Genomic DNA, 19283 nt, shown 5'->3' with positions numbered 1-19283 from the left:
TGAAGTAAAGGTCATCTTTCGAGGACGCCCCAAGAAAATTCACTTTACATGTTTGAATGGGAATACAGACTACTTTTACCTGTTCTCTTCTTGGTGTTGTTTCTTAAAGCTTCTGTCTTTGACTTTCATATTTGCCGTTGGGCACCATGTCAGGAACCAGCAGTGACCAGCTGCACAGATCCACCTTGTCTGTCTATTCAGTAAGTGCCAACATTCTATTAAGTCTCCATCACCGAATTGAGTTTGAAATGATTACGCTCAAACATATGGTATTTCAGAACCTGATAGAACACTTCAACCCGGGCCTGCAGAAGCTTGTTGCTTTGGGAAACAGCTATGTCAAAGCTTTCCAAGGTAATGGGCTCTAACGCACTTGTGCAAGTACTCCTTTGTCTGTGTGTGTGAATGAGTGGTATGAAGACACAGTTGGGCAACAAATATTCTAATGGTCAATCTATATGTATTCTTCTATGATAATTTTGTAATAGTAGCCACCCATTAATGTATAAATTTACAAATACTAGCACAGTTACGCTTTAAAAAGGGGTCAAAATATGATTTTTTAAATCTACCTTTAAAACACTACCTTGTGGGCTACACAACCTGTAATGGTGGTTCTTTGGTCAAAATTGGGCCTATATTTTGCCTTACAGACTGTCTTTAAGCCGCTTTTCAAGGGTCTCTTTAAAACAAGTCGATTTGTGGCCTGTCTTTTATACATGCAAATGGCCTAATCAACTCTGCGACCGTGTCTACCGCCGTGTCTCCACATCGTCAGCAATGTGTGTTGTTTTAGCGGCATGCTTCCATATTGACAATTATGTTTAGTTAAAACTATACGCTATTTTTTATTACAAATGAGAGCTGAGGATGATTTTAGTAATCAACAGTGCACACGCACACACACAAACACTGAGACTAACGTTAGTCTTGTTTTCAAGTCTGAACTGGCCAAGAGAAAGGGGAAATACATGTCACACAGGTCTGCAACAAAAACAGGACAATGATACATTTTTTAGGAGCATTAAAACGGTACATATTAACAAAGAAACTCAAGAAGAAACAGTAAATCAACAGTGAACAAAATTAGATAGTTACCTTCTTCTAGCAAGCAGGAGAACATGGATTGGGTTTTAAATGTTGGTGCTGTTGTGTGTGAAAGATCGAAACGCCACATTCTTCTTTTATTGGCGGATTGCAAACAACTTTATGGTGTGCATTACTGCTACTTCCGGAAATGTAGTGTGAATCGAGATGGTACCCCTCTCTGATTTATTTTATTCAACTGTATTTTAAGGAAAATGTATGTATTGCTGTGTACACTACATGTTCCAAATGCAATCTTAAAATATTCTCTTTTACTGATTTATTTTTCATTATTTCCCTAGCTCTATTATATTTCCTACACCAGTGGTCCCCAACCACCGGGCCGCAGCCCGGTACCGGGTCGCAAAATAATTTTTTTATTAAAAAAAATAAATAAATTTTTTATTTATTTTTAATTTTTTATTAAATAGACATAAAAAACACAATATACACTTAAAATTAGTGCATCAACCACAAAAACCTCCCTTTTTCATGACAAAAACGTCCCTTTTTCATGACAAAGAAGAGAAAAAGAAAAAAAAGGACACCCCCTCCCTGGGCCGCGGGATAAATTATTAAGCGTTGACCGGTCCGCGGATACAAAAAGGTTGGGAACCACTGTCCTACACCAATAATCCATGCTCTACATTTCCTATTTGATGACAGTAACCACACAGGTAAATATATAGATACAGTTTGTTGCTTTATACAACTATCGTCATAACCTCATTCTAGTAATGATATCTTCCTATTTCCGAGTTATGTTACCTCCACTAATTACTCTGGACTTTTTAATACTGCCTACCTTTTGTTTCTTTATTTCAAATATCCTGCTATTTTTTATTGACATCTATTTTAATTATACTCTTCACTTTTAATTTACTGTGATTAGCAGTAAAAAATGGATGGATAGACAGATATTTTATTATTTTAATTGTTGCTTGCTTTGCATACCTATCTGTTAGTTCTTTATCCACAACTTCTACATGAGCAGGAATAGATACATTTTACCACACCTCTGGCCTTATTTATTCTAAAAATTTTCTGAACTACTTATATATTCTATCCTGTCTTGTTTCTGATTCTATATTTTATACTGATTAATACACTGCTGCAGTCTGAGCACAGAGAAGCTTTACTTGCATTAATTTCCTCTATCCAATTACCTGCCATGTAAATTGTTGTTCATTCCCCCGTAAAAAACAATAACTTGTCACTAGTTATTTTATTCACAACTATGTTTTCTCCTCAAATAACTGATGAAGCTCCAACATTATTATTTATAGTTTAAGATGTGTCTGTATACATTATGACATATTCTGAAGACCATTCCTCATTAAATTGTTCTATCTGATAATGATTTAAACTTCAATCATTTAATAATTGCCTTTCCAAGTCTGGGATGTGGTACTTTCACTGCGGTATGCCAGGAAGTTTTATAATATTGTCAATTTGATCTTTTTTTACATTCATCGCCTATCCATCCAAAAGTCTTTTTGTTTTGGATATTTAAATTTAATTTTTCTTGGCAATTTAGTAGTGCTTGATGATGTCCTGCCACTATCACCTTCCATGTCAATACAGTAATACATCAGATTATGCCTTACTACTGATCGTAGCAATGACAGTGTGACCTACACTGTTTCAATGTCCATTTCTCTGTTGATGCAATTGTTGATGACTGAAGTACTGATATCAACGAAAGCTCTTCATTCCACCAACCGGATTGTAAATAATGTAAATAATTAATTGTATATACTATGATGATTATGATGATGACTGTGTTATGCTGATAGTATATATTTGTATCATGAATTGATTAACGTGGACCCCGACTTAAACACGTTGAAAAACTTTTTCGGGTGTCAATTGTACGGAATATGTACTGAACTGTGCAATCTACTAATAAAAGTATCAATCAATCAATCAATCAATCAATCAATCAATCAATCAATCAATCCACTCTATAACAAAGGGCTGGCCAAAACTCAGGAAAGACCCGCAATACGTTGCTTCTAATTAGTTTATATTGCGTGATGCCTTTTTGGTTGGTTAGATTTAGGCTCATTTGGGACTGATGAGATTAGTTAGCTGGGTCAGTTACAGCAACCTGTGAAGACCAAAGTTTATATTCATGAGAAAAATATAGTGAATAAGGAAATGTAAGCATGAAAAATGTCAAGTCTGGCGTAAGGAAGGGTTACTTTTTGTTACTGTCATATAACACTGAAAGCATGAGGCTTTGCATTTATTAGCTCCGTCTTTCAACGCTTTTCAGTATAAACATGCAGGCTATGTGTTATTACAATGTCTTTCTACCGATTTGAAAAGACTAAAGTACATCAATGCAAGATTATAGCATTATACATGGCCTGTTAATCTCATCTACAGTGGGGCAAAAAAAGTATTTAGTCAGCCACCGATTGTGCAAGTTCTCCCACTTAAAATGATGACAGAGGTCTGTAATTTTCATCATAGGTACACTTCAACTGTGAGAGACAGAATGTGAAAAAAAATCCAGGAATTCACATTGTAGGAATTTTAAATAATTTATTTGTAAATTATGGTGGAAAATAAGTATTTGGTCACTTCAAACAAGGAAGATCTCTGGCTCTCACAGACCTGTAACTTCTTCTTTAAGAAGCTCTTCTGTTCTACATTCGTTACCTGTATTAATGGCACTTGTTTGAACTCGTTATCTGTATAAAAGACACCTGCCCACAGCCTCAAACAGTCAGACTCCAAACTCCACTATGGCCAAGACCAAAGAGCTGTCGAAGGACACCAGGACAAGAATTGTAGATCTGCACCAGACTGGGAAGAGTGAATCTACAACAGGCAAGCAGCTTGGTGTGAAAAAATCAACTGTGGGAGCAATTATCAGAAAATGGAAGACATACGAGACCACTGATAATCTCCCTTGATCTGGGGCTCCACGCAAGATCTCAACCCGTGGGGTCAAAATGACCATGAGAACAGTGAGCAAATATCCCAGAACCACACCGGAGGGCCTTGCAGAGAGCTGGCACCAAAGTAACAAAGGTTACCATCAGTAACACACTACGCCGACAGGGAATCAAATCCTGCAGTTGCAGACGTGTCCCCCTGCTTAAGCCAGTGCATGTCCGGGTCCGTCTGAAGTTTGCCAGAGAGCACATGGGAGAATGTCATGTGGTCAGATGAAACCAAAATAGGACTTTTTGGTATAAACTCAACTCGTCGTGTTTGGAGGAAGAAGAATACTGAGTTGCATCCCAAGAACACCATACGTATATGTGAAGCATCGGGGTGGAAACATCATGCTTTGGGGCTGTTTTTCTGCTAAGGGGACAGGACGATTGATCCGTGTCAAGGAAAGAATGAATGGGGCCATGTATCGTGAGATTTTGAGCAAAAACCTCCTTCCATCGGTGAGAGCTTTGAATGGTTGACCAAATACTTATTTCCCACCATAATTTACAAATTAATTCTTTAAAATTCCTACAATGGGAATTCCTGGAATTTTTTTTTCACATTGTGTCTCTCACAGTTTAAGCGTATCTCTAAATCTTTCAATCGAGTTGTCTATTATTATTAATATTAAATATTATTATTATTGTTATCTATTATACCAGTTATATAGTGCAAAGCAGACAAAAAAAGTTTAAATGCAATACTAGATGCTAACAAACAATGTATACCAAACCCTAACTCTTTAACAATGTATACCAAACCCTAACTCTTTAACTCCATGTGTCCTACTTGCTACTTGCTAATATGAATGGTCAGGAAGATGCTACATGCTAACGTATCATTACAAATTTTCATACATCTGCTTTTATTTAACTTACTGCTTCATTGTACCTACTGTTGCTATACATTGTATGAATTGTCTCTATGATTAATTGTCGTTTTGTGCGGCATGAATTGTCTCTATGATTAATTGTCGTTTTGTGCAGAATGAATTGTCTCTATGATTAATTGTCGTTTTGTGTAGCATGAATTGTCTATATGATTAATTTTAGTTGTGTTGTAAATCATTTTGTATATTGCCCTCGTACCGAAGCTGTGCTCTAAGATGGGATACATAACATTTAAACAGTCACTTCTTACTTCTTTATATTAATAACAAATATATTAATACAAACAAATATATTAATACAAACTAAATTTTAGTTGGCAAAACTGTCAAGAAGACTGAGTTTTGCATATTAGGACCCTTTTTAGTTTCACTTGACCATTTAGGATATGTAGTCTTCGCTAGGGACTCAAACATTCAGAAAATAATAGGGATACGATTACTAATTTAGGTATACTGTATCAGTGTATATATATATATATATATATATATATATATATATATATATATATATATATATATATATATATATACGTATCTATGTATGTATGTATATATATGTATATATGTATATATATGTATCTATGTATGTATGTATGTATGTGTATATATATATATATATATATATATATATATATATATATTAGGGGTGGGCAAATGAATGCGTTAATTACGAGTTAACTCATCAATCTATTAACGCCGACAATTATTTTATCGCACATTTGCGTATGTTGTTTACATGCTTTTATTTTGTTAACGCCTTTTCTTAGCAAGATGGCGTCGCCCGGACGAGGGGCTCTTGGTAATGATGGAACATTTGGCAAAAATACCGGAAAATTCTGCAAATTTCATGGCTGGCTTACAGCGTGGTCACTCCGGGATCACTTACGACCGCCAGACAATTCTGGATGTTATTTGGACTGAATGACGCGTGCTTGCTAGACCGGCTAGCTAGCATGGGAATACTTTGCCGGCTACATCCAGCGGCCTGTGAAGCAGCGGAGTATTTGTGTTGTCTGTCTATTTATGAATAATGCAGACGAGGAGTGTTGGCTGAGTTCTTAACGTTTGCTTTCAGAGCGTGCATATCACAACATACAAGATGCTCTCATGGCGACACAACCTATACCGGGCTACCGCGTCACTCGGATAATTTGATAAAAAATTCCCTAAAACAGCCCACTACCTATAATATAGGTTTTTTAAACATAAGATCCCTGATTTAAAAAAAAAAATGTTTGAACAAAAGCGCCACATGAACATGAACAAAAGCGCCAAAACATTTGTTGTGCAAACACAATTTAAATCCTTGTTAAACAGTAGCTTTAAAAAGCATATTTTATGAAAATCAACTCAAAAAATGTAAATACAAACATTTAAGCTTATTGCCACTGCCAGGGTATTTAAGTTATCCTGTTTGTTTTGGAAAATAAATATAATCTACATACAAATCTCTGAGCCACAATCATAACATCTGAACAGGCAATTTCTAAATTAACAGCAGAAACATTTTTTTTTTTTAATCAGGGATCTTATGTTTAAAAAACCTATATTATAGGTAGTGGGCTGTTTTAGGGAATTTTTGATCAAATTATCCGTAGTAGCAATATTAATAATGTTGTGTTTATTCTGCGTAGTGCACTTAAAATAATTATGGCCATATCTAGGAATTGATATGATGGGAATTTTCCGATTGTTTGCTTGGTGCTTTGATAAACTGAACGCATCATATACATGGTACTATATTGAGATGTTATGAGCCAGGGAAAAAAGAACTACCCTACCCAGCATGCAACAGGAATGACGCTGTAGCCCAGTATAGGTTGTGTCGCCATGACAGCATCTTGTATGTTGTGATATGCACGCTCTGAAAGCAAACGTTAAGAACTCAGCCAACACTCCTCGTCTGCATTATTCATAAATAGACAGACAACACAAATATTCCGCTGCTTCACAGGCCGCTGGATGTAGCCGGCAAAGTATTCCCATGCTAGCTAGCCGGTCTAGCAAGCAAGCGTCATTCAGTCCAAAACGGCCCGATCTATCCACATCCGGAATTGTCTGGCGGTCGTAAGTGATCCTGGAGTGGAGTGGAGTGGATATAGCGCTTTTCTCTAGTGACTCAAAGCGCTTTACATAGTAAAACTCATTATCTAAGGTGCATTTGAACCAGTGTGGGTGGCACTGGGAGCGACCACACTGTAAGCCAGCCATGAAATTTGCAGAATTGTCCGGTATTTTTGCCAAATGTTCCATCATTACCAAGAGCCCCTCGTCCGGGCGACGCCATCTTGCTAAGAAAAGGCGTTAACAAAATAAAAGCATGTAAACAACATACGCAAATGTGCGATAAAATAATTGTCGGCGTTAATAGATTGATGAGTTAACTCGTAATTAACGCATTAATTTGCCCACCCCTAATATGTATATATGCATATATATATATATATGTGTGTATAAATATATGTGTATATATATATATATATATATATATGCATATATATATATATATATATATATATATATATATATATATATATATTTGTATATATATATATATGTGTGTATATATATATATATATGTATGTATGTATATATATATATCTGTATATATATATATACGGATATATGTATATATATATATATGTATATATACATCTGTATATATACATATATATATATATATGTATATATACAGATATATGTATATATATATATGTATATATATATATACAGTATATGTATATATATATATATACATGTATGTATATATATATATATATATATATATATATATATATATATATATATATATATATATATAGGGCTTATCTAATGGAGCAAAGTATTAACTTAGCGAAGATCAAAACAAGACTCACAAACAAGCAGCAAGTGAAGACTTGGCAAGGCCTCTCGGGTGGAAATTACCGAGACCTTGGTCATGTCTGTCCAATAATAAAAAAAAAAGTTTTTTTTCCCCCCTTTTTTCTAATCTGTAAATGCCATATTTTTGTGAAATCTAAACCAAAGCTAAAAGTTTGTATTCTGTTTCAAATCCATTGTGGTGATATAAAATGAAAAAAAACAAGAAAAAAAAAAAGCAACTCACTGTTATTGGTCAATAGTACTGTACTCGATTGTGTGTAGGTTAATGATATAAAACATTTGTAAAAGTGTATTGTAGTAGAGTGGTGTACTTCAGGTAATTACTTACACTATTTTTGGAGCATATATGTACTGGCATTGATACTATATGCAACTATGTGTTGTATACAATATTTTGTGTCTGTTTACAGCATTAGCCATTTGTAGTGAAGCCTACTTCAGTGTTGTTGCCAAGATGGGCGACCATGCACTGCACAAACTGTCATCTCGCTCTCTTGGTAAGTAATGAAAAATAGTTGACATGAACAAAAAAATTGTAATGCACACGAGTGTTTTTTTTTTTCCATTCGTGTCACTTTCAATCAGACCTCCTGGTAGTTGTTGTGTTGAGTTCCATGTGTTTTGTAAGGCATGCAATTATGCCTCTTGTTAGTAGGGATAACCCGAGAAGGTTGGAGCACCGCAGCTTGACGAGCAGCCCTATTGAGTGACACATTGCATTATTGATAGGGCGAGGGGACATTTTTTCAGACGTGTATAGTAAGTCGATCACGAAGCTGTGTATGACTACTGTCTGCTAACAGAATTAGGACTTAAAATGGATAACTTTACATTACATGAGCAGGTGGGGTTACAATTAAGATTTCAAAGGGGTGGAAAGTTTTCGGTAAATTTCCGGAAAGTTTCCGGAAATTCACCACGTGAACTTAAGCTCGGGAAGTTTGGAAGTATTGATAATTTTTTGATTATTCAAAGTTGGACACCGTCCATGGCAATTAATGGGAATATAAGGGAATTAATGGGGAATTGCAATAATTATATATTATTGGGAACTTGTCTATATGCTGCTGCTTCTTTGTGGCATTTTTGAAATAGCTCTTTGCACAGTATTTGCAAATGTACACAGCCTTTCCGCTTACATTGGTTGGGGTGAAATGTCTCCACACATCAGATGGTGTACTGTTTGTATTTATTTATTCTTGAAAAACACTAATGTAATGCCACACACAAATATACATAGTCAGCTAAACAAATGGAGTAGTTTTTAAAAATATTTTACTGATTGACAAATGAATCGAAATAGGCTAGATGAATAAATGAACACTCAATCAGCATGCTAAATCAAACTATAACCCACATTCTTGTATGACAACAGAATGGCTAGCAGAACAGAAAGCAGAGGAAACTACACGTTTTGATTTAGTAGTTGCTAGTTGAACTTTACAGATCACAAAAAAGGTAAATTCGGATCGCTAACGTTGTTAGCATAAATGAACGGGATTTAAAATAGAGAAAATTAGCATCACGGCTAACCATTCACTATAAGACTGTGGTGGTACATAAACCTAGCTAGCTAGAGATATTGGCCCCAAAATCATTTAACAACTACATGAACAGCTAAGTCTGTAAGTCTGCTGGAGTAGCCTACAGTCGTACAGTAACAAGCATTTACACCTCTATTAAACTTAAATACCATAGATCACATATATTTACCCTAGTAATATCATCAAAACTTACCTGACTGGATGAAGTCCTTGGGCTCAAATACTAGTGTGGCCTCAATATTCCTGCTCTAGTGTGTAGCATGCTGGGAATTAACTGTGCTTGTGATGGAAGAATGCACTGCACATGTGAAATGGTAAATGGTACAGTAAATGGGTTGTACTTGTATAGCGCTTTTCTACCCCCTTTTAAGGAGCCCAAAGCGCTTTGACAGTATTTCCACATTCGCCCATTCACAAACTGATGGCAGGAGGTGCCATGCAATGCGCTCACCAGGACCCATCAGGAGCAAGGGTGAAGTGTCTTGCCCAAGGACACAACGGACATGACTAGGATGGTTGAAGGTGGGGATTGAACCAATAACCCTCAGATTGCTGGCACAGCCACTCTCCCAACTTTGCCACACCGTCCCCACTTCGCCACGCCATCCCCAATGATGTGATAGAGGAATGCACTGTGTAGCATTGAAATTCTACTGAATTTACATTAAATCAGGTTGTTTTAGCTAATAATCATGCTACAAGATCTAGCATGTTGCATTCAAAGTTTATTCCCATTAATTTCCCATTAATTCCCGTTAATTCCCAAATATTCCCGTTAATTCCCGTGGAAAGTTTCCAACTTTGAATATTCCCGGAATTTTGCAACCTTAGTTACAATAGGACGTGAAAGCCAAGAAAATATAATTGTACGAGTTGTATAGAGCAATGTTTCTAAATATATGAGCAGTTGTGGTTACATTATGACGTGAAATCTAAGAAAATATCATTTAACAAGTTTTGTATATAGAGCAACATGTCTAAAGTAGAATGTCCCCTATTCAATGTTTAATAGCTGACCTCGTCTTTTTTAGCATAGTTGACACTGACCCAACAGCATCTCTGCTGGTTGCAAACAAGTACTGCATCCTATTTGCTTCAATATACAACTGTGTTGTATATTTGCGTTTTAAAATATGGGCCATTTCCTGGGAAAATACAAAGAAACAAGGGATTTTCTTCACCCTCCAACTCCCAAGTAGAGCCAAGTAATGATATAGCTAATGATGGACATACGCCCGCATCATCTGTATTGGTGTGTGCATATACACGTACATTGTTGTGTGCTCCAGCCGCTGGCAGTACCGCAGAGAATATTTTCATTTAATAAAAGATGCAATTACAGTAGGGCAGCACGGTGGGAGATGGGGTTAGTGCGTCTGCCTCACAATACGAAGGTCCTGAGTAGTCCTGGGTTCAATCCCGGGCTCGGGATCTTTCTGTGTGGAGTTTGCATGTTCTCCCCGTGACTGTGTGGCTTCCTCCCACTTCCAAAGATATGCACCTGGGGATAGGTTCATTGGCAACACTAAATTGGCCCTAGTGTGTGAATGTGAGTGTAAATGTTGTTTGTCTAATTGTGTTGGTCCTGTGATGAGGTAGCGACTTGTCCAGGGTGTACGCCGCCTTCCGCCCGATTGTAGCTGAGATAGGCACCAGCGCCCCCCGCGACCCAAAAGGGAATAAGCAGTAGAAAATGGATGGATGGATTACAGTAAAAATCAGAGAACATGAAAGCGCTGGGAAAGAGACAAAATATGTAAGTTTTCCAGGGAAAACGGGAGGGTTGCCATGCAGCGATGATGTCTTGTCAACAACGAGCTTTGCTCGCCAAAAACTAAATTCTTGCCTATCATTGGGTTGTTATTAAAGATGAATAATTTTGCTGTAGTAAAACTATGTTTTATTGTTTAATGTCATAATTAGGCTGTATCTAAATTAATGTGTAAAATGTGAATTTTTTTTTTTTAATCATTGCATTTTCATGTACAAATGCTAGTTTTGAGCAAATAAATGCATTCAAATAAAACTTTAAAACAATATCCGTGTATGACATTCTGACAACAGGATTGCATTTGTGTCAAAATAATAGTTTTTTTTTAATTTATTTAATTTACAGTATGCAAGCAAGTAATTTACTGTGATTAATCATGATTAATCCAAATTCAAAAGTGTGATTAATTTCATTTTTAAAATTAATAGTTGGGCGGCACTAGTCATATAATTAATAATTGTCCTTTTTAGGGGACGTCCTCATTCAGATATCCGAGACGCAAAGGAAACTGACTGCCGAGATGGAGGGAGTGGTCAGTGCACAATACTACCTGTACATGTTGAAAATGCTTACAGTATATAATCTCCATTTCATTGAACATTACATTTGCATATACAGTAGATTGATTTCCACTATCCTTGGTTATTTCCGCTATCCTTGGTGCAGTTTCAATGGTTCCAGGTGGAGGTGTTGCAAGCCATGGAGAAGAACGTCAAGTTGGATGAGGAGTACATAGATGTAGGAGCATGAAAAATGATTTTTTTACTCAATGGAAAATGTGTTTCGCAGTGGCTCATCAAGTCGCTTTGTATTGCTGCAGGGTAGCCGACGAGTGTACGAACTGGAGGTGAGGAACCAGGCGGAGGCTTTGGAGAAACAACTACGACGAGGAGCCTTCAGGGAGTCACTGGTGCACAAAAAATTCAGTGCCCATTATAACTAATCAGGTTTGGACACTTGCACACAAAAATAGAAAAACTGTCTGTGTGTGTGTGTGTGTGTGTGTGTGTATGAATGTGTGCGTGTGTTTGTGTGTGTGAGAGAGTGTGTTTGTGTGTGTGTGCGTGTTTGTGTGTGTGTGTGTGTGTGTGTGTGTGTTTTGTTAGGAGAGCAGCAACTACATGCAGTACTTGAGGCAGAGCCAGCAGGAGATCCTGAAGGAGGAGGAGAGGAGGTATCGTTTTCTGGCAGAGAAACACTGTGGCCTCACTCAGTCGTTGCTCTTCCTGGTTAACAAGGTATATAAGTGCAACTCTCCCTCGCTCATTAGAAACTTAATCGAATGTATCTAAAGAAGCAATTCGTCAAAGTCACAAGAAAGCCAAGTCCAGTGCATGAAAACGAAAAATGCTGCAGGCCTTTTTAAATTATCTGCCGGTGTTATTGCGGCCTGATCCAGTTTGCCATTTAATGAGCTGATCACCTTCCTCATCTGTATTCAGACAGGCATGTCTCTTCAGCAAAAAGCAGATGGATGGAAGGAGAAAGTCAATGAAACCCGAGGGTCCGGATCTCGAACCCATAGTAATTTGGACCAAGAGGCACAGGTCCGAGTTATTATTCACAGCAGAAGGCTGTGGGCTACTTTGCTATATGGTTTACTCTGCTATCTATTAGTTTATAGGCAGTGATTTTTTTCTTGCTTTATACGAGGGGTGTCCAAACTTTTTGACCTGGAGGCCGCATTGGCCAAAATCCAAACGCATGTAAAGTAACAATATTTATATACACACATATTTAGCCTATACATCGGTATGTATACATATTATATCATATTAATACAACAAGTTATATCAATATAATATTATATACACACTTTGTATATATATATATATATATATATATATATATATATACAGTATGTATGTTTCAACCCAAAAAGGACAAACACGCTTTTGATGACAATCAAAAAAAAAATGTTTGCAGTGTGTTGGTGTTTTGCCAGAGTTTGTATTTTGTAGGAATACGGAATTTGTATTCCTGCTTTTAGAGCATTTGCATTCAGAGGAGGAGCTACACTATGTTTAGCTACCAGTTTCACGCATAAATAATCTTGCTTTGATAGTCAAAGATGTTTGGTATTGTAAAATTGGATATTCATATCCGAATAAATACTTCTGATATTAATAATAATAATGGATTAGATTTATATCGCGCTTTTCTATTACTAGATACTCAAAGCGCTCACAGAGAAGTGGGAACCTATCATTCATTCACACCTGGTGGTGGTAAGCTACATCTGTAGCCACAACTGCCCTGGGGTAGACTGACGGAAGCGTGGCAGCCTGTTTGCGCCTACGGCCCCTCCGACCACCACCTATCATTCATTCATCATTCATTCACCAGAGTGAGCGGCACTGGGGGCAAGGGTGAAGTGTCCTGCCCAAGGACACAATGGCAGCGATTTGGATGGTGGAAAGCGAACCTGCAACCCTCAGGTTTCTGGCACGGCCGCTCTACCCACTATGCCATGCCGCCCCAAATATTCTGTACATTACATGGTGTACAAGTTAATGGTCTTCATATTGCTGCATGACAATGTTTTAACCTCGTCTATTATTTAAAATGTCATATTTGCTAAACATTCTGTAATTGAAGAGTCGACCAGAACATGTTATAAAAAAATGTAGACAATATTTCAGCCAGCCAAAAAAATCCCTCCCTCTATATTCCTCAACTGATGTACTAGCATTTTTTCAGGCTCAAATTTCACACTTTAACATTACAGAACATCGTTGACAAAGCATGATCATCACATTTTGCTAATGTAGTTAAACCCGATATATATTGCGTAACACTTTTATATGGAAGATGGAAAAGCTTTTATTTTGAAGCCGGATAAGTGTGTAATTGGTTTGAGAAAGTGGCTTGACTTTTTTTGATGTTGGATCAACTGTTTGTAAAAATAAAAACAAATATTTTCCGTTTTTTTCTGTAGTGCGTATGGTTTTTGATAATCAAGTGATAAAAACTACGGTTTTCCATAAAAAATTATTAACTTAAAAGTCAAAGCTATGTAGCAAGCAACTTCCTGGGCATGGGACAACATATACGGGAAATATCAATGGTGATTGGTTTGTTTACATATAAGAAAATCGATGATTGGTTGTTTGGTTTGCTATAATGAGTCGCGATTGGTTAAGATTAGGGCAAAACACTAAGGACAGGCCAATCAGAGGCAAAATAGGGCGGGTCATCATGTGGAAACATCATGCTTTGAGGCTGTTTTTCCGCTAAGGGGACAGGACGATTGATCCGTGTTAAGGAAAGAATGAATGGGGCCATGTATCGTGAGATTTTGAGCCAAAACCTCCTTCCATCAGTGAGAACTTTGAATCGTTGACCAAATACTTATTTTCCACCATAATTTACAAAAAAATTCTTTAAAATTCCTACAATGTGAATTCCTGGATTTTTTTTTTCACATTCTGTCTCTCACAGTTGAAGTGTACCTATGATAAAAATTGCAGACCTCTGTCATCATTTTAAGTGGGAAAACTTGCACAATCGGTGGCTGACTAAATACTTTTTTGCCCTACTGTATATATATATATATATATATGTATATGTATATATATATATATATATATATATATATATATATATATATATATATATATATATGTGTATATATATATACATATATATATATATATATATATATTTTTTTTTTTTTATAGTGTATATATACAGTATATATATTATCTGGGTGATGGGTGACATCACCATATCCTGTCTCTGCAGCTGCGAGGCTCCGTAAGTTCCCTGCTGCAGACGGTAGCCAAAGACGACGACATGTCCTGGGCCAGGCGGGAGCAACAGGCACTGGGCAATGTTCCCTCGCGAGGTGGGCATCAAGCTGCGGCTGTGATGTGGTATTGTTTGATAGCATAGTCATGATTGAGTCAAGTAGGTTGTTTTAAATTATGACCTCAAAAACCTCATTGATTACATACAAGTGCCCTGTTGCAGTTCTTTCGAAATTCTGATTTACATTATGGCCCCTACTAATGTAGCTGGGATAGGATCCAGCACCCCCGCCCCCCCGACCCCGAAAGGGACAAGCGGTAGAAAATGGATGGATGGATAGTTCTGAATGAGTATATACTCATTCATATTTTGAATGTTTTCCTCTGAGACTGCCCCCTGTATAGCTCATGGCCTACCCCCGCCCCTCAACCAGCCAACCAACCCACAAACACTATTCCGCTTGACAACAGTTGATGTTGTTTGAGGCCTTTCAGGGATGAAATACACCATGTCTGTTTATTGCTTACCCAGGAAGTACGTTGCTGCCATCCGCTGGTCAAAATAAATAAGCAGTGTTGTCAAGACTGGCATCTGATAAGGTCTATGTCCTTTACTCAGTCCTAATAAGCTCTGTTCTTCTCTCAACACCCACTAGCGCCGTCGCCCCTTCCTAGTCGCTCTCGCTCTGGCTCAGTGGGAGAGTCCTTGGGTCTGGGTGGAGGCAGACCCATGAGAGCCTTAGTGTTTCATCCCTCCTCGACCAACCCAAAGCTGCTGCCTTTCACCAAAGGGGAGATGATCACCGTGTTGGTCCAGGAACCGCGCAACGGTTGGCTGTATGGGCGCACCGACAGCAACCTGCGGTATGTTCTCATAATATGACAGTAATGTCGAGTTTTGTCTAATGTGATGGATTCTTTAACTTTCCCTCCAGGCAGGGCTGGTTCCCTGCTGCTTATGTGGGTCCCATTGAGGAATCAGACACAAGCAGGTGACTGTCTAGTAGGATTGTCTTCAAATAGTGGACGTTTCAATTCAGAAGAGTCTGAATCGACTGTCAATCTTGCAGTCAAATCGTCAAAATATAAATCCTCTATTAGCTGAGGCCCCAAGCATCCAGCAGGTGTGTTGGGAGGATGGATTGATTGCGTTCATCGATAGTAAAATACTTGTGTGCTGAAAAATAGTTTTTACAGAGTAAGAGCTCTTTGTACCTCTGCTGTAAAGATAAGGATCTTCCAACAGATTCACATATAGAATCTTTTGTTACAATTTTTACAGTACTTCCTCTTTTTGGTCGTTTGATGTTTTGTCGGTGCAGCGCCAGACTAAGTACCTCACTAAACAATGCAATTTTTACCGTGTTTAAATCAGGTTTATACTTTTTTGAGGTAGAAAAAGTTGTTCTCTGTTTTGTTCACTTTAATGAACGACTGTATTCCTTTTATAACTATCTGAAAGAATAACCCAATCGGCAAGACTTGCATCATGTGATATTATACTGACACCTTGTGACCAGTCAGCATATACTACAAGTCATAAAATCAATTAATAATATGTTTATTTTTCTCTTAAAAAAAGACTATGCCATAGATTTGACAAATATTCAGCAATATGCTAAATTTAACTAATCATATTTGACTATGAAATCCTTAGTTGAAGACAGCCCTACTCTCTTGAGGCGTATATTCACATTCAATGAAACATGGACACCTCATTTTACTCCTTTAGCGACAGTTCTCTGAGAAGTAGCAGCATGAACAACATGCTGGACCCCAACGGCACACACAAAGACCAATCAGAGGGCAGGAGCTACGGTGACATTGCACCGCCAGCCACGCCTAACCGCAGAGCGTCCATGGACATCTGGTCGTTCTCCCCGCTCCCCGAGAAGAAGGCAGAACTGACGACAATTGAGATTAAACCTCCTCCTCCTCCACCTCCCCTTCCTCCCCCTAAGAGTCTCATCATCCAAAGGGGGTCAGCTGACCTGCGACCGCTTTCGCCCAACCCTGAATGGAAAAGCGATGGTGACGCACAGGTGCTAAATGACACTAAAATTAGTAATGTTAAATATTCGTTTCAATGTATGAATATCAATATAATTCTAATCTTTTTTTAGGGTTTATCCCCTAATGGCCCACCCGAGAATCCTCTTTTTCCAAGGTAGTTCTTATTTCATTCACTTTTCCCTCATTAAATATCTTTAAAAGTTTTAGGAAACACCTCTTCATCAATTAATGAATCAATCCTGGGTTCACCCCGAATATTAATTCTCAATTTGACCATCATTTACTGGACAATTACCTGTTACCAACTTTGTTGGAGGTGTTTGGGGAAGATATTTCTTCTTTCCATGGCACAAAGAAAAGTTCTTTACGACATGGCTGAACAAATGCAAGAAATATTTCCTGCAGTTACATTACAAAATCTTGTAAAAAGTCTTCCCAGAAGTGTGGACACTTTAATACAAGATGTAAAGGACATTTGCGGCGCCCCCTATGGTTTGTGACTTTGGTGGAAATGCAATCATTTCTTCAAAGTTTTATAATCATTAGAGAGTCAATGACTTGAGGACAATTAAACCCAATGTTGCCCTGCAAATATGGTCTGCTTGATGGTGGCCATATTTTTTAAACTATCTTGCTCAAATTTACAAACATCTGCTCATAGATGTGTACCAAATTTTGTGGCGATTTGATTAAAGTCACAGAGAGTGTTGTCTGAAATTCCTAAGACAATGCAATTTGAAATGATTTTAATTTATGTGGTTTAATAAGAGCGCCACCATGTGGAGAATTTGCAAAACAAAAAAATAACAGGTGCATTTTTGACAAATATTCACCTTTGTGCCACAGTTCAAGAATACTGTAAAAGAGTTAGCTTTCACAGACAAATACTCTACTCCATTGATTCTGTGGTACATGTACCACTAGTGGTATGTGGGCTTCATCTCGTGGTGTGCCAAGAATCGCTTGATTAAAGTACAGTGTTTTATTTTCCTAGAGGCACAAGCGGTAGAAAATCAATGGATAAATGGATGGATATTCTAACACAGTGTTACTGTTTAAACTGAATGTAGCCAACAGGGGCCAAAAATATTAAATATACTTGTTAAATACAACCTCTGCCTTGTTTAATATTTAGGCCTACTCCGCTACTGTGTTTTAATGTTGGTCATTATGGTAATACTTGGAGAGACAAGTTTTTTCTGAGGTTATACATGATGAAAAAGTTTGAGAACCACTGCTCGGACTTGTACTGTATGGATAGTTTTTCCTATATCGTGTGTACAAAAATGGTGTGTGTTTACATTTATTGTAGTGCATCTGCTTGTGTGTGGCAGTATTTGTTTGAGTTGAATCAAAAGAGACTTTTGAGTGTGCATGGATGTGCATGGTGTTACATTTACTCAAAGGTATGTGTCTGTGTGTGTGTATGTGTGTCTACGTAATGAGCGCCAAAAGGCTTGTAAGGGATTGTGTGACATTTTCCGTCACGCTCTCGTTTCAGAGGCACAAACCCGTTTGCCACCGTGAAGCTTCGCCCTACCAAGACCAATGACAGGTCGGCCCCTAGCATCCATTAATGCGCCATGCCAGGACCTCAGGTTTGTAAGTGAGGTGACATTACAAAGAAAAGGAAAAAAAACAAATATAATAATATCAATCTGAAACATGGAGGACAATTTAGTCAAATATCAACACCGTATTTCTGTTTTATCCGCAAATTGTAAGGATAGACATTTTTCATAATCACTCATATCAGAGGTGACCGTGTATTGTAATATTCAAAGACTTTGTTTTGAATGTGAGTAAACAACAACTAGAAGAAATAACCATTGCTCCATACTTTATTACCATTTCCTACTGGCTTTTCTCACGTCATTGTTGTGTTTGCTATGTCATCAAGAGGTGGATGAAGGGTGGGAAGACATGTAATAAATACGACAAAAGAACCTAAAGAGAGCTGGGATACAACATCACTACCACCACCCTATCTTTATGCACTCATCAAGGACAATTGTGGACCCTGATACAGATTTGATACTGAATGAAACATTAAATTCAAATTTAGTAACGTTTTTTTTTTTTTTGTGGAACGCTGCCTGGTGTAGCAGGTGGGCCGGTCTTACTCCATGCGTGGGTTGTTCCCCCGGGGAGGTGAGAGGAGTTTGATGGTGGCTGGTACAAACTTAGATGCAGAGAAGAGGAGGAGGAGAATGCCCTGCTGTCTCCTACTCATGCACCATCGCTTCAAATTCTGTTAAGGAATAAAATGAATGTAAACAATGGGGAAAAGGCCGTAATTAGACAACAACTAAAACCGAGACCTTTCTTAAGACCGTAAAACTAATTGTAGAGTGTTTTAGTTTGCATATACAAACCCTGTTTCCATATAAGTTGGG

The 19283-nt window shown here is 37.6% G+C and overlaps 2 protein-coding genes across 2 annotated transcripts in view; one reads left to right on the top strand and one right to left on the bottom strand.

Annotated features, from left to right (window-relative positions):
- The first annotated feature begins 56 nt into the window (after positions 1–56).
- Positions 57–19009, top strand: baiap2l2b (BAR/IMD domain containing adaptor protein 2 like 2b). The gene is made up of 14 exons (XM_061909688.1): positions 57–200; positions 279–354; positions 8221–8307; positions 11596–11657; positions 11792–11863; positions 11946–12035; positions 12232–12363; positions 12568–12672; positions 14870–14972; positions 15531–15738; positions 15810–15866; positions 16607–16916; positions 16998–17041; positions 18389–19009. Exons 1-14 carry the CDS (start codon positions 147–149, stop codon positions 18462–18464), a joined length of 1476 nt encoding a protein of 491 aa, XP_061765672.1. The 5' UTR covers positions 57–146; the 3' UTR covers positions 18465–19009.
- The window catches only part of pvalb7 (parvalbumin 7), a 74125-nt gene continuing 73552 nt past the window's right edge, over positions 18711–19283 (bottom strand). The window contains exon 5 of the mRNA XM_061909725.1: positions 18711–19138. Coding sequence (XP_061765709.1) covers positions 19113–19138 — 26 coding nt within the window. The 3' untranslated portion in view covers positions 18711–19112. The remainder of the gene's footprint in view (positions 19139–19283) is intronic.

This window comes from Nerophis ophidion, linkage group LG01 (genome assembly GCF_033978795.1).
Source record: "Nerophis ophidion isolate RoL-2023_Sa linkage group LG01, RoL_Noph_v1.0, whole genome shotgun sequence".
In the NCBI taxonomy this organism is placed as follows: domain Eukaryota; kingdom Metazoa; phylum Chordata; class Actinopteri; order Syngnathiformes; family Syngnathidae; genus Nerophis; species Nerophis ophidion.
Note: the sequence above shows the minus strand (reverse complement) of the source record. Positions and strands in the feature narration are given on the sequence as shown.